This window comes from Vitis riparia, chromosome 2 (assembly GCF_004353265.1).
Source record: "Vitis riparia cultivar Riparia Gloire de Montpellier isolate 1030 chromosome 2, EGFV_Vit.rip_1.0, whole genome shotgun sequence".
NCBI classification, from domain to species: Eukaryota; Viridiplantae; Streptophyta; class Magnoliopsida; order Vitales; family Vitaceae; genus Vitis; species Vitis riparia.
Window position 1 is genome coordinate 18,309,089 of NC_048432.1, and position 22,860 is coordinate 18,331,948.

Below are 22,860 nucleotides of genomic sequence, written 5' to 3' on the forward strand. Positions count from 1 at the left end.
GTATCCAGTCCCATTATGGACCACAATGCAAAAATAAATAACACTGATTTATGACATTATTAAATTGATTATGTAAGTCCACACATAAAAATTCCAACAGCTGATCCATGAGGTATACATGTCGAGCTCCGCTTGTCCCCTTCTTCTCCCCCCTTGCTGTCACTTCCGGCGAACACTAATCCCTCCGGTGCCCCACCGCTCTGGGAAGCATGTTTCGACAACTCCAGTGGAAAAGAATCCGACGTCGAAAGCTCTGAGTTCATTTTCACGGCACCGTCGTCCATTTTAGATTGTCCTTCAACACCCTTTGAGGATTCGCAAGAGGTCACTTCATTCATACCTGTGTGATTACTCTTCATCGTCTCTACCACTCTTCTTCCGTACACGGCAGGGAATCGCACCAGGCGAGCTCTCCCAGCGCCACCGTCATAGCGTCTCCCATCGCCCACCTCCACCTGATCACCGGCGCTGATCCATGTGGTATACACGTCGAGTTCCGCCTCTCCCTTGTTCTCACCTCCAGCGAACACTACTCCGCCCGGTGCCCCACCGCTCTGCGACGCCAGTTTCGACGACTCCAGTGCAGAAGATTCGCTTGTCGAAGGCTCTGAATTCAGCTTCACAGCATCGTCGATCTTCGACTTTTCTTCAACACCGTTTGATGACTCGCAAGAGGTCACTTCATTCATGTATACCTCTGCGACTCTTCTTCACATGGCGATCTCCTGCCAAGGAAGGATCCAGTCATCGTCTCTACTACGTACCGACTCCTCCCAAATCACAAATCGATCCACGTCCTCTGCACCACTCATCCTTGTAGCAAATCCTCAAAGGAGAGGACAACTACTGAGACTAAGAAATCCTTACAACCCTCAAATTATCCTCAAGGATTTCTAAGTCTCAATAGTTTTCCTCTCCATGAGAGGGTTGCAGCAATAGTTTTAATTATCAAGAATTCTTTCTTCAGTTCCAATATCCAAAGGATAATCTCAATTTTTACTGCAATTTCAAAACAGGCAACTTGATGACCATAGGTTTCAAGTCTGAAGATTGTCCTCTCTACGAAAGGGTAGTAGCAAATTTTTGTTTTTACCAGTTTCAATTATTGAGAATTTTCGTATTTTTAAAAACATATCAAGCATCACTACAATTTTTATTGTAGTTTCAATTATGAATCTAGAACAATCTTAATGGATGGATTGGAATTCCTATGTAATTTGAAATTAAACCCCACTTTTTCAATCTACATTTATGAATAGTTGTTTTATTTTATTTCAATTTTGAAGTACCATAGTAAATGTCTACATTTTGGGAATGAAAATGGAAAATAAATAAATAAATTGTCAATAATATCCATACATTTGATTTAAAATATTTTTTTTTATTTAAAAAAGAATCTCACATTGTACATAATTTGAAATAATTTTTCATTTTCATTTAAAAAAAAAATCCTTGAAAATTCTTTTTTTTTTTTTAACTGAATAACAAAATCGTATTTGGACGTGTGATTTAAAAACAACATTTTTTAAAAAAATTTATACAATTATTTGGTTGTTATTCTTTAAAAATAAAATAAAATAGGGAATTATTTTTCCTATGGAAAAATGAATTTAAAATTAAGTGGGATTTTGTATTTAATGTTTTAAATTCTTTAAAAAATCTTGTATTTTTAAGAATAATTTGAAATTCAAAATACTAATTAATTAATTATAGATTAAATATAATAATTGAATGTCGCCTTCATAATTGAGTAATAAATGTATACATATAATAAAAAATATTGGTTCATTTATAGTTTAAAAAATTAAAATTTTTTTGTTTTTATATTCATTTAAAATAGAATAGTATTAGCAATTATAAATTTTGAATAATTATTATTTACTTTTAACAAAATAAATCAATTAATGTTAATATCTATATCTTTATAATATTTATAAAAAAAATATCATTTATGATTTTATTATATTATTAATATTTATATTTTATTAAAAACTATCCATTTTTTAATTTATTTGCAATTAAAAATTTGTCTATATTTTGAATGAGACAAGAATGAAATTTAGTTTATATTATATAAATTGAATTTACAATTTGTGTTTTTTTTTTGAAATCAAAATAAAAAATTATTTTTAAAAACAAATTATCTAAAAAAGATAAAAATATTTTTAAAAATAACTTGCACCAAAAAATCAAAATAACTCCTAACCGAAGAGAGTTAAAATCTCACTTATAAGTGGGATTTTATTTTCATTAAAATCACTTTTAATTTTATTATCATTATGATATAAATTATTCATGGAATGACGAGGAAAAGAATGAGATATTTATTCTCAATCCTCATTTTCACCTAAACAAACATGCCCTAAAATAACTGTGGTACAATTTAATGATGTCTTCTCATAGTTACAAATCAATTTGTTTCCTCTATACAACTAAAATATGATTGTTAATTTTCATTTGATTACCTATTTATTTTACAAAGGTTAATAATTTAATAAAAAAATTTAGTACAAAACTTTAAAAAAATTTATTATAAAATTAGACTAAATGAAGTAGTTCTGCTCCTTCTTAGCAAAAATATATGGTTTGTCACCCATTTCAGAAGAAAGTAAATAAGGAAAAACTCATAGTTAGTGCTGATAAGCATCCAAAAAAATGTGATTTCAACAGTTGTGGGAATTATCACTCTCAACAATCTATTAAAAAAAAAATGTAAAGATCACATGTTAGGGTCCTAATAAAGGTGCAGTCTGCAGACACATGAACAAAAAACCTAATTGGATCCAAAAACAGGACTCGCATCTGCCTTCTTGGATCTCCCCAGCCCCAAGGACGCTTCCAAAACGGCGACTGTCAGAAGAATGAAGGTTACAAATAACCCATATGTTATCTTCCACGAAGACCCTGCTTCTGCAACCCAAATTCCAATCACAATATTCAGACCTCCCAAGAAGAGAGCAAGTCTCCCTGCCCAGTGATGGTACAAGTTCCAGTACTTGCGCCATTTGGATGCCTTGTCCGGCCTTAGAATCAATGCCATTACCTGCGAAGAAGAAGCACTTAGTTTTCAGTCTGCTTGAAGAAATATATTTAGAGGAAAGGCCCAGGCCCGAGCGAAAACAAACCTGAAGAATGCTAAGGAAAAACGCCAAGGATCCGATGGGTCTGTGAATCTTTAATCTGGGAGTGCGGTTGGAATCCAGTCCACTGTAGAGTACCGTTCCTACGAGGACAGTAGAAAGACCCAGAAGAAAACCCACTATTTGGATCGAGATATGAAGATAAAACCATTGAGGATCATGATGCTTGAAGTATCTTGGGATGATTGCCCCAAATGGAAGAAGCACCCCCCATGCAATTAGCCCCATGGCTCCATGACTCGCTTTCAAATCTCCATGTCTCTTAACACCAGAGTTATGTCCTGTGAGACACGGAACAGAAAGTTTCCGTATCAAACTTAACCCAAAAGTGAAAAATATATTAAGAAAAATGATTTTTTTATGCTATCATTTATTTCTTGTATATAAATATATAAAAAATATATAAATATAATCAAAATTTATTAAAATTTTATAATTTTTAAAAATTATTTAAATTTTATATAAATGAAATGAGTTTAAAATAATAAATAAAAATAATTTATTTATCTTTTTTCTGTTATTTTCTGGAACAAAAGCATATCAGGAGTTTAATTTGTCAGAAGCTCCCACTTTAGGAAAGTTTCCTAGATATAAGCTGGATTAGCATGCAGGTGGGGAACAAACCTGAAGAGAAATCAACTTGCATGACTGCTTGATCGGTATGCTTTGTCAGCCGCACGAGGCGATCGGAGGGCTCTTTAGAATGAGGTGTTAGAGTAGGTTGATCACTCCCAATAGCTAATATCATATATTGTTGACCAAGAGGGGCATCAAACTTGGCTTGAAATCCCATATAAAACGAATTATTATTCAAAATAACAAAAGGAGGAGTATCAGTGAAATTAAATTCTCCCTTAAACGATGTGACGCTTTCAACATTCTTCCCCTCCAAAAGGAATTTCGCTATCCCAGGTTCAACCTCGTCCTTGTCATTGTCGATATTCTTAACTCCACCGGTCCATCCCACCACTGCACTTGAACCCACCATTCCCCCATCCTTCGAAAATCCAATTCCAATCCATCCCAAAAATTTGTCTTTCGATAAAACAATGGTGGTGACATTATCACTATCTTGAAAGTACTGCACCAAAAAATATATTACCACAGCGCAACAATGGAGCTTAAATCAAATAGAAAACCATTACAGGCTTACTTTAAAAGATACAGAACCCCAAGGTTGAGAACATGCGAAACCTTTCTGACGGCGGTATGGCGGTGGGAGAAAGCTAAGGATAGTGTCATGGCAAAAGGATGACTGAACCAGGGAATCATCTTCATGGATATAGGATGCGATCTTTGCCTCAGATAAGAAAATGAGAAATGGGAATATGCAGAGAAAGTTTACAGCTAGGAGCTTCAGGTTCAAAGCAGCCGCCATTGATACTGAACCTGCAAGCCAAGCCGTTCCCAATAGGATGGATGATCGGCTATGAAGAAGAAGAGGGCGAGAACTTGGAAAAAAGAAATGGATTGATGATACCTTCTGAATTTTCAAAATTGGAAAAGTGGTGAATGGAAATATTGGGTGGAAAACTGTGTCAAACCATGTCCGCTCCTTCCTCTAACGACTATTTTTAACATTTAGAAATCTGTAATCAAAATTTTCTGATAGTTATGTAACAGTGATGGTGGAAATGAGATCCGTATATGGCAAACAAGCTGTCAAAAAAGGCTAGCGGTATCTAAGTACGGACAATCCATGTAACAAACCAGGAAAATATATTGTTTGTATAAAATTATGTTTCGATCTTGAGTATTCGGGGGTGTAGCTCATATGGTAGAGCGCTCGCTTCGCATGCGAGAGGCACGGGGTTCGATTCCCCGCACCTCCAGGCTGTTTTTCATTTTTAGTTTCTCGACTCATCGAATGGCTGAGGATTCACAATTCCCATACGTGACATGCCATGTTGACAAAATCCCGACGGACAAATTAAGACCACCCAGGCCACTCCTCTTTTAAACTCATCCGACGGCTCACATTTCATATCCTGACACTTTTCCACGGCTCACAATTCACATCATTCCCGTACATGACAGTGCACATTATCAAAACTCCTCTCCAATCCGTTTCGTACCCACAGCCTCTCATTCCTAATCCTAATCCTTTCATTCCAGTTCATCCCAGCTCTGAAAGCTCCTGGTTTCAGAGAGTGAGAGACAAGGAAAGAGATGACTCTGAACTTGACTTCGCCATGGCTCTCTCGCTTCTCTCGCCCCTCGCCTCACGTCTCCGCTCCCGAAATCTCCACCTTCAAAACCCTCACTTTCTTCGTTTCTCCCACTTCCAAGTCCTTCAGAACCAAAGCTTCCGAAAACGACGTCGCACGCGCCTCCGCTTCGAAGCTCTTGGACGATGAGCTGCTGAGTCGTGTTTCCCGTGCCAGAGACGCCGATGAAGCGCTGGAGATGATCGCGGAGAGGTGGGAGAGAAGTGGTGGCGTTGTGGACACTGCCGATTGCTGTTCCATCATATCCGCCGCGCTTGATCGGAACAATGCCGACCTGGCCTTGTCGGTTTTCTACTCCATGCGTTCTAGCTTCGATCAAGGTACCGTCTGTATTCAAAATTGATTCGTGCCGCCAACCGCATCGGAGAAACCTTCGGAGATGCTGTTAGCATCATTCTTTCAAAATTGAGATGAATTTTGGACTTTGAACTGTTTTATTTAATGAATCAGTAATGCTGAATCATACTGAGTAGTTCGATGTTCACGCCATTATGTCTATTTGAAGAAGCAATTAGGAGAATTCCTTCATGTGATTTTGCAATTTCCTTACCCTTCCGATTTTGCAACTATTTACTAATCAGGCTGTGACTCTATAGTGGAACCAATTCTTGAAATCCATTTGTGATATGAAACATTTTTCTTGATTGTGATGTGTCTATGTTCTAAGAAATCTATAGGTTTTTTTGTTTAAATCTATCCATTTTTGTTGTTGCAGGTGTTATATGGGGTTTTTACATAATTGTATTGTAAGACTTAATAGATTTCATATTTTGATTTTGTCCATTGCTGCTGTTGTTAGTTAACTATAACTTTTTTATTTGAATGTATTGTAAGAAAGTAAAAGAATTCATGTTTAGATCATGTCCGTTGCTGTTGTTGAAAGTTAACTGCTCTTGTAACATATATGGCATATTGATGTGCTGACACTGTTGCGGATTCATACATGCACAGTTGCTAGTGGAAGTAGTGCCCTCATTGAGAGATGGAAGTGGTCTAGGCCGGATGTACGAGTCTACACTTCATTAGTTAGGGGTCTTGCAGCGTCATTGAGAGTTTCAGAAGCTCTTAGGATGATTGCTGATGTATGTAGAGTGGGAGTATCCCCTGGCGAAGAGGTATGAAAACTTATACTTTGGCCTTTTTCTGCTTGGTTCCTGATAAAAATTAGAGCACTTTTCATGATGGTTTATAGACGTTAATGGAAATTTAAACAATACATGGAACCTAGACAAATAAATAGGTTGGTCATTGACTGCCTTAAACTCTTCGAGAGTAAATCATAAAGTATCATTGAAATATCAGGAACATTAATTGGATTTTGCATCACATTCCATGTTTTCTCCTAGCTACTAATGCATGCCACCTGGTCATGCATACATCTTCACAAGGTATTTTTTTTTATCAGACATATTCAAAATGTTGATGGATTGTTTCATGTTGGCCATCCTCAAAGTGCAACCCTGCAACTCTTGTCCTTGAGTTGGCTTTGGATAAAGCGGAAAACCACTGACTCACACGTTTATTGTCTAATTCTGACAAGAAAGTTGAAACAGTTAATTGTAACTTGTTCAGAAGTCTAGTCGTGGTGAACCTTTACCACTTATTCTATTGCAAACTCATCTTAATTATTACTACAACCTCCTTCCAACCCCCACTGTCCAATATTCCCTTGGGTGTGGCCATTATAGTATGCCCAGGTTTAAAATTTGATATGCCTTTATGCTTGTAAAAGTCACAAATGAAACCCATCTTGGATGTTTTGCAGGTCCCTTTTGGTAAACTTGTGAGATGTCCAAGTTGTATGATTGCTGTTGCTGTTGCACAACCTCAACATGGCATTCAGGTATTCACTTTGCTAGTAATTTAGTGCTTACTCCATCTTCGGTAAAGATATAGAATTGGATATTTGAAGAGAGTAGCTATTAGTAGCACAAAATTTGGTGCACATGCTCCAAGTTGAGAGTTAGATCCACCAATTATTTTTGTTTGCTGGGAACAATTTATTTATCATGCCAATTTTTATTTTTTATTTTTATAGGTAAATAAGAATTGTATTAAAAGAAAGAAAGTATGCATGTCGTATACGGAAAAAAAAAGGGACAAAAAGGCGCGAAGACACAAAAACCTGCTATTGCACCCTATCGTGAGCCTACCCAATCCACAAAATCTAACAATGATAAAGATCCGCCCTCAATGTACAATCTAACTCAATCCCAAAATAAATACAAATTTGATCCGTGCTTTCAAAGTTGTCAAAAGCCCTCTTATTTCTCTCCCGCCATAAAGCCCAAAACATACACAACGAAGCAGCTTTCCGAGCCTTCTTCCTCCTTTTACCCACAAAGGACCCGTGCCAACTTAGAAGGACCTCTCTAACTGAACAACTCAACACCCACTGAATACCAAAATGTGCAAGGATCAATTGCCACAACAAACGAGCTTTCGAACAATGGATGTGAATATGGTCACTAGTTTCTTCCCCTCTTTTTGAGTTGATCCAAAGTCAAAATCTTGGCCCAAGTTGTTTTCCAAGCAAAGAAGCTAATTCTTGAGGGCACCCGAGAATTCCAAACAATATCATGGGGGAACGGTTCCACTGAACAGAGAAAGCACCATCCTTCGTAGGCAACCATACCTGTATACTTCTCATAATTGTGAGTTCACAGTAAATTTAACTTATTGGATAGAAGTGATCTTTAGGCTTATCGAATTTCTAGAACTGTTTTGTCAAAAATTTTGACATGGGTCTGTTGAGTCATGTCTACATGTTATAGTGTCTGATTAGTTTCTTCAAATTTTAAGTTAGGGTCGCATGTTGGATTCAAGGTAACCTCATTAAAATTAACATTTTAGTATTTTTATTTTTTCTTATTTTTATTCTATTTAAGAATGCCTGCACAATACTTTTGCAGATAGTATCTTGTTCGAAGTGCCGCTACCAATATGAGCTTGTTTCTGGTGACATAGCTAGTATTGAGTCAGAGGAAATCAGGTTGGTTTACTTCCATCTCATTTGTTCTCAATCAGGCAATTAACACCTCACATTATTTTTAGTTGGTTTAGTATTAGATCCGGTTGAGGGTTTTCAACTAGTGCTTAGAATTGCTGCAAATGCACAAATTCTAGTATTTTCTACAGTTAGTCATTTCTGAACTTATTCTTTCAATTTCCTTTTAGATGAAAAGACCATCAGTTAAGGGTCACACAATGCCTTTCAAATCCACGTCTACAGAATTAATATTTTGGATACAGTTAACTTGAAACATTGATGCTTTTCTTCCCCTTATTTTTAGTCTAATCTGTTCAAACAAGAATCTATTTGTGTATGGTGTTGATCCTGGGATATTCACTTTTTCTAAGGATATCCTCCTGCCGAACGCAGCATGGATGTTCCAGCATGGAAAAGGGGGCTAGGATTCCTGCAACTGCAAATAATGAAGGAAAGCATTCCTGCTGCTGTTCACTCCATTGTGGTAGGTTTTATCTGTTTTGTGCATTTCTCAGTTTATCTTTTTCTTTGAAAGGATCATTTTACAAAAATTACACACCAAATCTGGTTGTGTGTGCGCCTTACATTCAATAGGACTTGTGAAAATTGTATGTGCATTATGAACATCAAAACTGGGTTTAGATTTCTTTGGCTTCTCATCTTGATTGGGGTTTAACTTTATGGTAAGTTCTCTAGGATATGATCCTCCGCATGAAAAAACACCATCTCATTGGTATGATATGGATGAATCATTCTTTGGATTTTCTTTACAATGACCACATCAGCATCAGTATTTTTTTCCCCTGATTTTTGTTTCAATAGGTATTGCTGTAGTATAAGAGGGCAAAGGTGTAATCATTTTTCTTTAATTTTTTTGGTAATAATAACTTAAGAGCTTTATTTCAACTAATATGTTTCTAATTGCCATTTGAATGGAGATTTCACCCATGATTAACCCATCCATGATCTCTGCCAAAATATGTGGATTTTCATCATAACCACCTGGGGAACTTTAAAAACTCTCCTCATCCTTGCCCAAAGTTTTCCCAATTTTCTTAATAATTGTTGTGGGTGCTCTGAAGCTAATGTCAGAAATATTCATTCAGATATAAAATATAATCTTTCATTCTTTCTGTGTTTTCTTAACTTCTTTTTTTGTAACTGGCATATTCCTTGTCATTTTGTTTGTAGATGTTACTCAGACATGATGTATTAATTTGGGTATCAAGTTTGTTGTTTCAATTAGTTCTTTGAACATCCAGGGATGTGGCTCCCTCATCAATTATACTGAAATAGATTCCCATATCAACCAAAAAAAGGGTACCTAACTGATGTGACCTTTCAATCATATAATGAGGTGCCACTGTTTTTGCTTTATGCATGCAAAGATTTTTTATATACCACTTCTATTAATTAGCCAATTCTTTACAATTCCACATTCAGGTCCAGACGCCTTCTGGAATGGCACGTACACACAGATTTGCCACTAAAACAGTTGATCTCCCTGCCCAAGAAGGAGAAAGAGTTACCATTGCTCTAGCAGCTCCATCAAATGTTTATCGAGAGATAGGTCCTTTTAAAGTTAGTCCAAAAGCACCCAACTTCTACCCTGGAGAGCCTATGTGCCTAACAAACCACAAAGATGGTCGGGAATCACTACTAGTAAGAGCCCCCAGAAAAGATGGAAGCTCATCCTTACTTAATCCCTCTATTCTCTTTCCACTTCTTGTTGTGCTGGCCGCTGGAGATGCTGCCTCTGGAATTATTGATCCCAGTTTGCCTCAGTTCCTTTCAGTTGCTGCTGTTGGATCTCTTGCTGTTGGAACTACTTTAAACACTCTAGTTTTCCCTCAAATGAATCGGGTAAGTTGATCTTTTACATTTTTCAAGGACTACTTTGGCCCACAAACTCTCTCTGCTACTGAGATTCCAAGCTATTTATTTTAAGACTATTAGTGGGCTTCTCCAAATTATTCCTGGCATTGAGGTTCCAACTGTCTGATCAGTATTTATTCTATGTAGTCATGCACATTCCTAAATTTTACCTTTTTCTGTGTTGGGTATTTGGGTAAAGTGAGTTTCAGTGATTCATAAATTCTTAAATTCTTATGATATTTGATTTTCCTTCCTACTTTCCATGCTAAATCAAATAAAATAATTTAGATTCCTTCCTACCATTTCCTTTTCCAATATGGTTTTACAATCTATTAATGACTTTCGTGAGGCAATACATAAATTTATTACCCTTTTTTTTTCTATGGTATCAGCTTCCTCAGAGGACAGTGGATACAATCGCTATCAAGCAGCAACTTTTATCTCAGTATGATATGCTTCAGTCTCGCATCAAGGACCTCAAAGAAGCTGCTGAAAAAGAGGTATGCTCACGTCAAAGTTGCTCTAGTGTGATCAACTACTTTCCAATTTAACTTTTTGGGTTGATTCACTTGATATGTGGAGAATGCCTTGAAAAGTTATCAACTTGGACCCTCTTCTGCAAGTCCAGAAAAGATATGAAGCATTTGTGCACATGGGCAAGCCTGCTAAGGGAATCTCCTCAAATTTAATTTTAATTTAAATTCTCAGTGGTAAATAGTAGTTCATTGAAGGACATAAACAAGGAACTTAACAAGGGGATATGCTTTTTCATTTGATAAGCAAGCTGAGTAAAACTCTTTTGACTATGAATAATAACCAAAACACACATGCACACACACAGGTTTAGATTTATTTTGCAGAGTCTTCCCTGATGCTTCGTTCACAAGTATTGACTGAGAGAAAAATATTTGGATTCTTTTTACAATGTCTCCTATGATGCTTTCTTCATGAATTGTATGAGATAGTTTTCTATTGTCAAATTGGCTTTACTGATCTTATTTCTTGCATATATGCTGGAAACTTTAACAATGCCGCAGGTGATTTAGTTTATATCATCTGGTGATCTCCTAAACAGGATCGATCAGAATATATTTAGGATTTAATCAACATACCTTGCTTATATATAAAGATTATTAATATTAATTTTGTAGTCCAAAGAATGTGTGTTTTTCTTCTTCCTCTTAATCAAGGGACAGAGAGGCTTAAAGTTTTATGCTAGAAGTTGCTTGTTTCTTCTGTAGGTGTGGATGTTAGCTCGGATGTGCCAATTGGAGAACAAAATTCTTGCTGTTGGAGAGCCTTCTTATCGGTGAAACCCTCTTTATCATTTTTATTGCTTTTTTTACTGTACAGTAAATCCTGAATTATTATCAATTTTGTAGTAATCTGGTTCAAAGTTCAAATGTCTGAAAAAGCATTCCTTTGTGTTCAGTGCTCGGAAAAGTAGAGTGAAGAAGGTGCGTGAAGGCTTGGAAAATTCCCTCAAGGGGCGGATTGAATTGATCGACAGTTACGCTAGAGTACGTTTTCTATTCAAGAAGAAAATGAACACACCCCCACACCATCACTCAAGAAAAAGAAATTAAAAAAAAAAACAAAAAAACTCAACCCCTATTAAGATTTTCAATGAAAAGGCGCGAGTTAACACACATTTCTGACACCATTCATTTGCCAGATTTCTTCAATGATTGAGATTGAAGTAGAAATGGCTTCTGATGTTCTTGCTGCCGAATCAGCAAGCAATGTGGTACGAAACAATTGATGATAATACCTATCTACCCTGGCTTTCTTTTGAAACTAGGAATGTTACAGCCCTTTTGGTGTTATTTCTTGAAACTAGTGATTCTTGTATGTAGGAGAGTATTGCTGAACAGATACAGCAAATCATGGAGCTTGAAAATCTTGAAGAGGCATGCACTTGGGACTTTTTTTTTTCCTACACCGAATATAGATCTTTTTTATTCTATTTATCAAAGGAAGGTTGTTATTGATTATCATCATTCATTTATCATGCAGAGATGGAGACAAGTAGCAGAGGCAAACGATGAGGTGGAAAGGCTTCTTAGTTCTGAACTCATTCCCACGGAGCAGGTGTAGACGTGTAAATTTGGTAATTTACTTGCACAGAGAATCCCTTTTCACATAGTTTGGCATTACAATATTAGGCAGTGCATGCCAATTCCTTTTATCCTTTGATTTTTCTAATCATTGCTGTTCCCAGAGGACCGTTAATTTCTCATTAAAGAGGGTAATGAGGGCTTCAAAAGTCAACGAGACATGTCTCATTTGAAGATTGCCCTAGTGTAAACAAAGAAAGCTACCATGTAAATCAAACACATTTTTGTTTTCGCGAGTATTCAAGTGTTAAAAAGTGCCCAAGAATTGCTTTTGAAGAATCCCCAAATGAAGTTGTATTCTTGGTCTTGGCCTACTATCTAAATTTCTCTTTTTTTTTTTGTAGTAAAAAGCAAAAAAGCAATCAATACAGACGTAAGTTTGAAGTATATTGAATCTCTCTAAAGTCGCAAAGCAAAGCACTCTAGGCCCGTAGAAATCAAATCAACTAACTGCAGCTAAAAAGGCAGAAACAAACATGTGGCGAGTAATGGCATAATCGAAGAGAGAGGCTGTACAAATGCAAAGTGCAAATGAACTCAGAATTATCCTATCAGTTCACCCTTTAGACAAAGATGGGGGGGGGGGGTAAGGAAAGAAATTGAAAAGCACAAAACTTAAGGAGATTAAAAGGAAAATCCCAAATTTTGCATTCCCACAAGCTAGTGCATGATCAGTTATGTAGACTAGGCCTAGTTGCCAAATCGGCCTCTTCCCCGGGGCAGCCTTTGCACCCCAAATCCATTCTGACGCCCAGCATTGTTCTGGCGTGATGAAACCCTCATCCTCTGCTCCTTCATGTCTGCAAACAGTGAGTCCAGAGTCTGAGGCCTCTGCTTAGGCACTGGCTTCACCTGCTTGTGTTGTTGTTGCTGTTGCTGATGCTGCTGCTGTTGCTGATGCTGATGCTGTTGATACTGCCCACCATCACAAGCATTGTCAAGATTTGATTCTTTTGCAATACCTCATCATTTCAAAACATAGCCCAAGAACAAATAATATCCAGAAAGCAAATGAATTGTTCAAAATATTTCACAAGGTCAAAACTAATGGACATCTAAAAAGGTCCCCACTATGACCGATAAGTGTAAATGCTAGCTAAAGAAGTTGATCCCCATTATGACCAATATGGTAAATGCTAGCCAAAGATGTTGAGCAAAATAATATCAGGACCTATCCACATTACTCACTGTAGACCTTAAATCAATTAATATCCTAATTAATTTATACTATCTACAGCCACTGGACTACTCTAAATTCCAGTTTTTGCTATTCAAAGGGGTAGCAAGTTAAACATTACCTTTACAGCGAAACCCCCATTTGCAACATTCCTATGAAGAGCTCCAACCCTGCATCCACAAAAGTAAAGCCATGATTGGACAGCCAGAAAAAATATTTCTTCAAAGGAATGAATCCATCCAGAATGCTTGATCCAAATTCCGTGACTTAAACATTGATGAGTCGCTGTGAAGCAAAACTGACAGTTCAGAGTACTCACCATTGAACATTCAATTTTTTTCCAAGTTAACAGAAAGACAAAACAAACCATATCAGGATGAGAAAGTCACTTGAGAAAAATGAAGATCAGCTGCATGCAGTAAAAGTTCAGCTGTTTTTTACAAGACTGGATAAGAAAAAAGCAGCTCCTCTGATTCTTTCAGGTTCTTTTGAATCAAAACATGATCCGAATCTAAAACCTCACACGGACATGTGCCCCTTGTGCCAAGTATCAGAGAAAAGAGCATGCAGGGTAGCAGTTCTTCATCCAGTCCATTAAACCCGAGATCTTGCCTGAGCAACTTCCAAGCTTGACCTCAACCACTATGTTATAACCTCAACTCAAGCACTAAGTTAAGACTCCCAAGCAGGATACCATGAAAGCTTCAGCAAGATAATAGGTGTGCAACTTCCCAGCCATATGTGACTCAACAAATATAACAGAACTTAACAAACCGAGGATACAGCTTCCACCACTACAAAATAGCTTGAAATAAGATAATAGAAGCAAAACTTAAAATGTTGTGCTTTTATTTGACAATCTAGCATCAAAATTTCTTCTGGTTTGATTATAATAGCACAAATATTTAGTGAGGCTCTCAACACAAACATTTTCAAGGACCAACTTTGTTTCAAATCCATCCCATGGTGCCTTAAAGCAAATGATGACACAACCATCTATGTGGTGACTGGTGAGAATGGGGAAAGTAGAAATGCTGAATATTTCTTAGAATGGAGGAGAGGCCATAAAAGTTCCTACAGAAATGCAACATGGTGAAAGGAGATACTCCACAGCATCATTTCCCAGATCGGAAAATAAAGTTAGGAATTCAACATCAGAAGCTTAGAGGCCAGAATGATTGAATGAATGGAAGGACAAATCAGAATTTAAGGTCCAAACCCATCTCACTCCATGAATAATTGAGCTAACAGCTCAACCAAAAAGTAGCAGATATCACCGCACCAGATCTAAGAGTGTGTGGAAGCACAGTATGAGAATTAACACCAACCCACCCTTCAGAAAATAAAGTTTGGAATTCAACAACAGGAGCTTAAAGCCTGGAACGATTGAATGAATTTAAGGTTGGATAAAAATGGATGGTCTGAAAGAACCCATCTCATTCCAGGAGTAGTTGACCTAACAGCTCAACCAAAAAGCAGCAGATATCACCACCAGATTTAAGTGTGTGGTAGCACACCATCAGAATTAACCACCCACCTTTCAGAAAACATAAGCTCAAACCCAGGGAATTTGCATGACAATACTACACCTTCTTGCTAGCCATGACTGCAAAACAAGACGAAAATCCAAATGCATAGCAGCCACTAAAGAACTGCAAGGGAAAAGCCATCTCTTTGCAAGACCTTGGTGCTAAACACTCCAGTATAGTGATACACCTAATGCATAGTTCAATGACCATTCGCCTTAAAAATAATTCTCTTTTATCCCCAAAAAATCCAGTGCTTTCAACCAACCGATGCGATTAAAACTTCGATTCCAAAAGTGACCAACAGCTATATTTGTCACTCTGTAGTGTTTAACCAACTTGACACACCATAGTTATCAAGGCAAAAGGTGCAGTTTTCGATTCTATTTTGGATGCCATGAACTGAAACAGTTAAACACTTGGACTACTGCAAATAGGCAAGCTTTCAACTCAAAACCAATCAGACAGGGGAGTTCCACCAACACCATGGTAGTAAATATATATTAACCACAACCATATGGCATATGTCATCATTAATAGGGGAGAACCATGATTTACCTGCAACAAATAAATAACCACACTTTCTATAAAAAAATGATGATAACAATAGAACTAATCAAAACAACAACAATAATAAATACTAACATCAACATAAACAAGCACTATTATTAAAAAAACAAAAACAAAAAATAGGATTTATTTTTGGAAAGAGAAATAACAAGAAATCATATTATAGAATACCTTGGCCTATTCCAATTAGGCACCCTGTTGCGATTAAAAGCTCGATTTCGAATAGGAGCAGCTGCAGCCTTTCTTGCAACCTCATTTGCCAAGGGAAATTGATTTGCCTGAAAATTTGACCTTCTCTGAGCAAGAACACCCTGCAAGTTGAAGAACTTACTAATATGATACCAGGTTCAATATACATAAATTGAATTGTGTTCATATTAATAGAAAACTGATTTGCTCGTGTTGTTTGAAAACAAACCTGTCTAAGTGAAGATCTGGAGTCCATAAATCGGCGCATCTTTGCTGATTTGTCTTGGGCAATACCGCTCAAAAATTTCTGACTCCTACTCTATAACCCAAAAAAGTAAAACATTTTCAGCTAAGATGTACACCAACGTAATGCAGATGGTTTAGAAGTGAAGGATCATTACCACAGTCCTTGGCTTCTTATCCTTAACTGTAGTACTCTTAGACATTTTAATGATATCATCTGCAATAAGAACAACAACAAAACCATCATAATCTGTCAAGAAAAAATATTATTAACATAAAGCATGAGTAGCTCATTAGGAAACCTAATGTCATGTCCATTTTTTTCTCTGTGAGTGCAATTGCCTCGCTTGTAAGAGGTTTAGCTGCCATCGAATTGAAAAGACAATACAATGGTAAGAATCGTGGAATATCAACACCAAATCAACAAAAACACAACAGTGGAAAAAATGACAGAAAGCAGTTGAATAGGAAACACACAAATGGTGTACTACGACTATCGAGAAATCACCACAGCGCTGGAACTATCATTTGCATAAAGCAAAAAACCAAACAAAAGAATGATTCCTCATTCTCTGAAGCAAATATACTGTAAATTTAAAGTCAAAGTAATGATATACATGATTTGATATCAATCAAATAACATCTCAAAATCGCTTTCCATGTTATGCCACAAATAAACGGTATTAGCAGGAAAATAAAGAGAGTAAACAAAATAACTGAATTCAAAAGGCATTAAAAGTATGATCCTTACAGTAAACGGGGAAATTCCAAAGAAAACACATGGAAAATAAATCTTACAAACCAAGATCTGGAGAGGAAAAAAAACACAACTGATGGAATCTGAAACCCTAGAAAACCAAAGCCCTCATCTCAAACCGTCCTAAAATGAATCTCAGATTCGAAAACTATAAACACAAAAAAAAAACCACAAAACCACCCAAATATTCTTTCTCTTCCTCTCGTTTTTTCCTCCTCACGCATCTCCTCCGTTTTCCATAGCATACACAAGACAAACAAAAGATTCCACACAAGATCGACGCAGCAGCACTTCCTACGAAAAGAAAACAATCATCGAAGATCGGGCATAGAACTCACCGAATAAAAAAGATAATTGGAAGGGACACAGACGAGAAGGCGAATCGAAGAGATATCTCGTCGTACAATCTAGGGTTAGGGTTTCGAACGTCCGCGGTTATACGAGAACACAAAAAGGGGCCAAAAAAATTAGCTCTCCGCAAAACACAAAGGGCTGCTTCCTTCGCACGCGACGGGAGAACGTGTGAAAAAAGAGTGGTAAGTGGTTATATTTATATGGAGCGCATGTGATCGGCGGACTTCAATCCCCAATCAAAAGCAATTTATAATATCTTTTATGATTGGGCTTGGAGTCCGACCTGGAAATCACGCGGGTGCTGCGTTTGCTGACGTGGGCTTTCCTAATCTGATACGGTTTTCGTGTTGTCCAGTTAGAGTGCGCCACGTAACCCAATTCAGGGTCTATTTGGTAAATTTACCCTAAGCGAAGTTGAACAAGGATTACACGCGTAAATAGGTGTAGTGCAATAGGCTCTATACGGCCCTCCGTATCATAACACTATCGGAATTTTATCCTCCAAACCTTGGGAGAAAGCAACCAATAACAAATTAACAATAAGAAACGAGGATATTAAATTTAAGGAAATAAAAACATATGAATGTTCAATAATAATTTTATAAAAATATTTTTAAAATAAAATTTTATTTAAAAAAAATTTAAATAATTTTCTCAACTATTTTTCATCAATGCAATATACATTTAAGTAAAATATAAATATTCCTAAAATATTCATAATTTATTTAATTATTTCTCATTATAAACGTCCTACAGATAATAGTTTAAGCTTCTTATAAAGTGAATAATAGTTGTATAAGGATATTACATTGATTACTCACAGGCATTGGCTCTAACTCTGTGTAATATGAAAGTTTTGTTTCATTGATGTTAAGAAGCTTCCAAAATAATATTTATTTTATAACCGATCGATTTTGTTGAAAAGGATCAATGAATTAAAAATTAAAAATTAAAAATTTTAGAATATATATTTTGTGTACAAGTTGGTATTTGTTTTTTTTATATTTTTTACTAAAAGTAATCCACTTTCGGACTTTAAATTATTTATTTTTTATTTGTTATAATTTATTATAATTTTTTTGTTAGATAAAAATATTTAGTTTTTTTTTAAATGAGAAAAGTTACTCATTAATTTTTCTTTACTTTTTAATTTTTATCTTTATTTTTTATAATATTAAATATTTTTTATAATTATAATTTTATAAATAAAACATAAAAATATAGTATATTAATATATAATAAAAAGGAAAAAAAAATATTTTAATGATATTTTGATAACAAATTTAGTAAATTTATACGATTTTTCGGTATTTATATAGTAACAATGTTTTTGGTTTAATAAATAGGTAAATATGGATGCTGAGCATTAGATCTTGTTTGGTAACAAATTTCTAACTTGAAAAACAAAAAAATAATGAAAAAAATTAAAAAATAGAAGCCACATTGGAAAATAGGAAGTAGTTGCTTAGCATAACCCCTTTAGTGAGCCCATCCAAAGAAGGGTTTGAATATCTAAAATCTCTCGAATAAATAAACAAAAATTAAAAATTAAAAAATCAAAAAGGGCCAAAGTCGAGAACTTCCAAGTAATAATGAAAGATGATATGCTAGAAGAAAATCCTCCAAAATTTAGAAGGAAGATGCCACATAAATTATTGATTGGAGTTTGTGACAAGGAGGTAAAATAGATTATTTGGTCGCAATTGTTTGTGGCAATGTGATATTTTCTCATCCAGAGCCTCGACCAAAAACAATTTTTATTCCGATGATTTGATTAAGCCTCTAATTTCAACCCCAGCTCCTCATATGGGGCCTCTAAAAACTCAGTTGACTCCATAGATCCATTTCTCTCCATTGCTACTGTAATTAACCAACTCCTCTGGTTTAAACCATAAGTTAATTTCATCCTTTGCAGTCTCTGGGCCATCGCTCCCATGGATGATATTTCTTCCTACATGGCAAAATAATAATCAAGGAGTGATCAGAGAAAACAAAACCATCAAAGCAAGCAAACATTGCAAAGAACTTGAATAGTATGTTTGGCTCCGTGCTGATCGAAGAAAATATTAAGGAAAAAAAAAATATTTAAAAAAATAATTTTCTAATACTTGATTTTATTATTAAAAAATTCGAAAATAAATCAAATATAATTAACTTAGAAATTTATACAATTTTTTTAATATAGGTAAAAGAGTTCTAAATTAATAGGTGTCAAAGAAGGACACACAAAGTACATAGAGAGTATACCAATGCCCTTGGAAGCAAAAAATGAAAAATGAAAAACCAAAAACAAAAAGAGAAAAGAAAAAGACACCCTCCTAAGAAGAAAGAGAGAAAAAAAAAAAAGAAACCCTCCCCTTACCGGTGGCCTGACCAATAATAAAATCAATCATGGACAAGGACCAACCCCACACCCCTTTGGTACACTCTAAAAAGTTAATACAAAAAAAGGAAAAAAGAACTTAAGCTCTTAATCTACTAACTCAATATTTTCAAAAAGCCCTTTTATTTTTCTATTATACAATTCTAAATTATTTAATATTTAAATAGAAGATTTAAATTGAATTAAATGAGTTTCAAGTAGTATTTACTTTTTTTTTTCCTTCTACTTTTTGCTCTATTTTCTTTCCCTCACAATTTTTTCAAATTTTTTGGGAACCCAACATGGCTGAAAATAGGAGGAAGCAATGAACAAGGATAAAAGCTTATCAGGATGTGAAGTTCAGTACCTTCCTACAACAACAGCTAGGTCACCTCTGATAGTTCCTGGCTCAGATTTCTGTGGATCTGTTGCTCCAATTAGTTTTCGGCCATATTTTATCACACCCTCGCCTTCCCAGACCTGTAGGATTCAAAGTATAAGTAGGTCACAAATTGATGTGAAACAAGGAGACGAGAGTTTGAGTTCTTCTAACCATTGCAACAACAGGGCCAGAGCTGAGGAAGTCGCACAGACCATTGAAGAAAGGTCTTTCCTTGAGATCATGATAATGCTTCTGGGCAAAGTCCTTTGAGGGAACCACTATTTTAATAGCCACGAGTTTAAATCCCTTTCGCTCAAACCGTGATAAGATTTCTGCAATCTAAGAATGCATAGAAACAAACAATATCAGAAGATTAACCACCTTAATATCAAGGAAATAAGAAAAAAATCATGATTCTTTGATAAATTTGAGCAATCTATGTTCAACAAGCTGCCAGCCATGGTGGATGCTCAAGGATAAGAAGCACAAGTCTGGTTGTTATCTTACCAGCCCTCTCTGGACTCCATCAGGCTTGATTGCAATGAAAGTGCGCTCCATCTGAAAGAAGAACAAAAGATGCATAAATTGTTACCAAATGAACAAAAGGAAACCAAGAAAGACAATGTGGACATTGAGATGAAATGTAGAATCAAAATGAAAAGAGTACCTCTGTTGCATGCAACTCCTGCTCCTGCATCATGTAGGCTACAATCATAAAAGAAAAGTTATCAAGGAGAAGTGAGAATTCAGAGATAGAAGGCAAAATTCAGTGCCATGCAATCATTCAGTTAAAAAATATTATAAAGATACTCTCCTCATCTTAAGTTCTTTTTCTAGTCTATAGATTAAATATAAGACATTTGATTGTTCCTATGAACAACTAAGAAAATCTGCAAATGTTTGAACAAAAATTTATTTGTGAAATAGCTAATAGTAGAGGGAAGTCAGAGATCGAGGATACAAATACACAAATACTGTTAAGGATCAGTATGTTACTTGATAATTGCAAAAAATATGATGGCAGCTGACAGATGCCTACATTTTGGAAATAATTCAGACATAATGTTGGGGAAATTTGGGAAAGAATTCAAGTCTACAATAAACCTCCAAACCTATAATTTCATCCCAGCACCATGACTAGGCATGGTATCATTGCTGTAGAAGAGGTCCTGGATGCCACAAGGCTTTCAACAAAGGACAAGGCCCCTCTCCACTCTCATTCCAATTCATGATCACATACCCAAGCCCAGACCTTTCACATTTTCCCACCATGGAGAAATTTAATCATTTGGATACAACTTGTGAAGTGACTAGTAGAGAAAATAACCAGTTAAAACACATTTCATATAAACAAATATTCAAACCTAACAAACCTGCATTTTAAGAAAATTCCCAATCCATCTTGTGAAGTTAATTGTAAAGAAATCAAGCAGGTTTATGGATTACAAAAATTAAACCCATTTCCTACTTCATGCATTAAGCAAAGTCACATAAAGAAAAAAAAAAATGAGGAATTTAAACTTACTATAGCAAGGTAATCTAGAGGAAACCTAGCTTGTTATTCCAAATAATTCTTTAGCCAACTCCCAGAATAAGTGCTGGAATCTCTAGCAGTCAATATGCAAATATATAACAAACTTGCAAACAGATTCAGAACAAAAACAAATCTTAAAGGGAAATTTTCTGGTTTTATTATTACTAAGACAAATGAGCATACACATGCGAAGATATGAACTTAATCTTCTCATTCAGATGGAGAAAAACTTGTGTTCTTGTTGTAATTTCATCTGTCTAAAGGCATATTGCCAGAGAGTCAAATTGGAAAATACATACAACATCCCAGTAGGAAAAGCTAGGAAGGGAAAAGTAGAAAGTAGAATTTTGCGTTTCGCACCTGCTGCAGGAAGGGCAAGGACACCTGAAAGCCATCCCCTGTATGCATTTCCCGAACCAGCATTCCCAAATGATGATAGAAATGGTTTTCCTCTAGATGAAAGTGCTGCCACTGCTGCTACAGCTCGCCCTTCTGCAATTCACAAACCAATACAATTAAGACAAAAATGAACAAAAAGTAAATAACAACAAATCAATGTCAATCTTTCAACCACATTACAGAATCAGAAAACAAAAGTTCCGCTGGTCACGATTCCGTAAAATTGTTCAGAGGGAAAAAAAGGAATTCCTCTCTTTGAAAAAAGGAGAACGTCTTACAATCCGAAATTTTTATTGGCTCAACAATTGTTATAGAAATATTCTCCATCAAAACAAACAGATTCGCAGCATGATCTCAAGATCTACGACCGAGCTCCAACGTTGACTAAACATTCCAGTCAAACAGAGATCGAGAAAACTAGGCTCCCTTTGGATCATGGAAAGTGCTAAAGTAGTAATTTATAGCAAAAGAAAATCATATATAATAAAACTTATTTAGAGATCTATATACTTTCAAATTATGTATAGAAGAGAAAAAGGAGAAATAAAGTAAGAGAAGGACGTAACAAAAACAGTGTAAGCGAATGATTTATTTTCCTCACTTTTCCTTCCCGCACATTTTCCTACAAACTTTCCGTCATCCAAACGCACCCCAATTATCACGTAAATTAAAACGTAGACAGCCAATAAGAGTGAGAAAATGAGCAAAACTGCGAACTCACCAGCCAAGAGATTCGAGCTCTTCGAAGCCGAAAGCAGAGACCTAGCAGCCCTGGAAGCCGACCTGCAGATCTGAGAGCTCATCTCCGGTAGCTGAAACTTTCTCTCGGGAAACAAACAGAAAGCGGAGGAAGGGAAGCTACGAGTGTTGTGGCCTGAAGAAGAGTGATAAGAAGTATATGATATATGTTATCTTCATGAGATTGGTGAAAAGGTTAGCAAGCGAGATTTTTGAGATGGTCAAACCCTAACCAAGCAAGCACGATCTCGTCCGTCAAACAACCTAACGGTTTTGATCG

The 22,860-nt window shown here is 35.9% G+C and overlaps 4 protein-coding genes and 1 non-coding gene across 8 annotated transcripts; 2 read left to right on the forward strand and 3 right to left on the reverse strand.

Moving 5' to 3' along the window:
* Nucleotides 1–2,665: 2,665 nt before the first annotated feature.
* On the reverse strand, nt 2,666–4,553 carry LOC117907857 (cytochrome b561 and DOMON domain-containing protein At3g61750-like). The gene is made up of 4 exons (XM_034821523.1): nt 4,294–4,553; nt 3,765–4,221; nt 3,126–3,421; nt 2,666–3,043 (listed from the first exon to the last, which is right to left on the reverse strand). The coding sequence occupies exons 1-4, from the start codon at nt 4,516–4,518 to the stop codon at nt 2,774–2,776; spliced, it is 1,248 nt and encodes a 415-aa protein (XP_034677414.1). The 5' UTR covers nt 4,519–4,553; the 3' UTR covers nt 2,666–2,773.
* Nucleotides 4,554–4,899: 346 nt separating this feature from the next.
* Nucleotides 4,900–4,972, forward strand: TRNAA-CGC. The gene has a single exon. It is a non-coding gene; the product is annotated as a tRNA-Ala (tRNA).
* A 242-nt stretch (nt 4,973–5,214) lies between these two features.
* Nucleotides 5,215–12,666, forward strand: LOC117904770. 4 transcript variants are annotated; one of them, XM_034817542.1, is made up of 13 exons: nt 5,216–5,688; nt 6,320–6,483; nt 7,134–7,211; nt 8,281–8,360; nt 8,751–8,841; nt 9,801–10,019; nt 10,143–10,220; nt 10,625–10,732; nt 11,474–11,541; nt 11,665–11,752; nt 11,908–11,979; nt 12,089–12,142; nt 12,249–12,666. In XM_034817542.1, exons 1-13 carry the CDS (start codon nt 5,310–5,312, stop codon nt 12,327–12,329), a joined length of 1,560 nt encoding a protein of 519 aa, XP_034673433.1. In that variant the 5' UTR covers nt 5,216–5,309; the 3' UTR covers nt 12,330–12,666. The 4 variants fall into 4 exon arrangements, with proteins under 4 accessions (XP_034673425.1, XP_034673440.1, XP_034673433.1 ...); XM_034817527.1 differs by having other exon boundaries at nt 9,801–10,220; XM_034817534.1 differs by lacking the exon at nt 11,908–11,979 and having other exon boundaries at nt 5,215–5,688; nt 9,801–10,220.
* Nucleotides 12,667–12,843: 177 nt separating this feature from the next.
* Nucleotides 12,844–17,340, reverse strand: LOC117904791 (E3 ubiquitin-protein ligase TRIM33). The gene is made up of 7 exons (XM_034817556.1): nt 17,156–17,340; nt 16,357–16,429; nt 16,213–16,271; nt 16,041–16,130; nt 15,794–15,933; nt 13,648–13,696; nt 12,844–13,264 (listed from the first exon to the last, which is right to left on the reverse strand). Exons 2-7 carry the CDS (start codon nt 16,421–16,423, stop codon nt 13,040–13,042), a joined length of 630 nt encoding a protein of 209 aa, XP_034673447.1. The 5' UTR covers nt 16,424–16,429; nt 17,156–17,340; the 3' UTR covers nt 12,844–13,039.
* Nucleotides 17,341–18,692: 1,352 nt separating this feature from the next.
* LOC117931186 (nucleoside diphosphate kinase 3-like) lies at nt 18,693–22,757 on the reverse strand. The gene is made up of 7 exons (XM_034852102.1): nt 22,564–22,757; nt 21,804–21,935; nt 20,577–20,614; nt 20,417–20,467; nt 20,081–20,248; nt 19,895–20,007; nt 18,693–19,112 (listed from the first exon to the last, which is right to left on the reverse strand). The coding sequence occupies exons 1-7, from the start codon at nt 22,643–22,645 to the stop codon at nt 18,989–18,991; spliced, it is 708 nt and encodes a 235-aa protein (XP_034707993.1). The 5' UTR covers nt 22,646–22,757; the 3' UTR covers nt 18,693–18,988.
* Nucleotides 22,758–22,860: the final 103 nt, after the last annotated feature.

Excerpts from the sequence above, each read along its gene's own strand:
- LOC117907857 (XM_034821523.1), bottom strand. The coding sequence starts at position 4,518 with ATGGCGGCTGCTTTGAACCTGAAGCTCCTAGCTGTAAACTTTCTCTGC. Across the intron at positions 4,222-4,293 it reads GGGGTTCTGTATCTTTTAAA|TACTTTCAAGATAGTGATAA; the intron begins GTAAGCCTGTAA and ends TTTTTGGTGCAG. Across the intron at positions 3,422-3,764 it reads GCAAGTTGATTTCTCTTCAG|GACATAACTCTGGTGTTAAG; the intron begins GTTTGTTCCCCA and ends CGTGTCTCACAG.
- LOC117904770 (XM_034817527.1), top strand. The coding sequence starts at position 5,310 with ATGACTCTGAACTTGACTTCGCCATGGCTCTCTCGCTTCTCTCGCCCC. Across the intron at positions 7,212-8,280 it reads AACCTCAACATGGCATTCAG|ATAGTATCTTGTTCGAAGTG; the intron begins GTATTCACTTTG and ends ATACTTTTGCAG. Across the intron at positions 10,733-11,473 it reads AAGAAGCTGCTGAAAAAGAG|GTGTGGATGTTAGCTCGGAT; the intron begins GTATGCTCACGT and ends TTTCTTCTGTAG.
- LOC117904791 (XM_034817556.1), bottom strand. The coding sequence starts at position 16,423 with ATGGCAGCTAAACCTCTTACAAGCGAGGCAATTGCACTCACAGAGAAA. Across the intron at positions 13,697-15,793 it reads CCTAATTGGAATAGGCCAAG|GGTTGGAGCTCTTCATAGGA; the intron begins GTATTCTATAAT and ends TTGTGGATGCAG. Across the intron at positions 13,265-13,647 it reads ATGGGGGTTTCGCTGTAAAG|TATCAACAGCATCAGCATCA; the intron begins GTAATGTTTAAC and ends GATGGTGGGCAG.
- LOC117931186 (XM_034852102.1), bottom strand. The coding sequence starts at position 22,645 with ATGAGCTCTCAGATCTGCAGGTCGGCTTCCAGGGCTGCTAGGTCTCTG. Across the intron at positions 20,615-21,803 it reads CCTTGCCCTTCCTGCAGCAG|CCTACATGATGCAGGAGCAG; the intron begins GTGCGAAACGCA and ends TTATGATTGTAG. Across the intron at positions 20,249-20,416 it reads ATGGAGTCCAGAGAGGGCTG|ATTGCAGAAATCTTATCACG; the intron begins GTAAGATAACAA and ends ATGCATTCTTAG.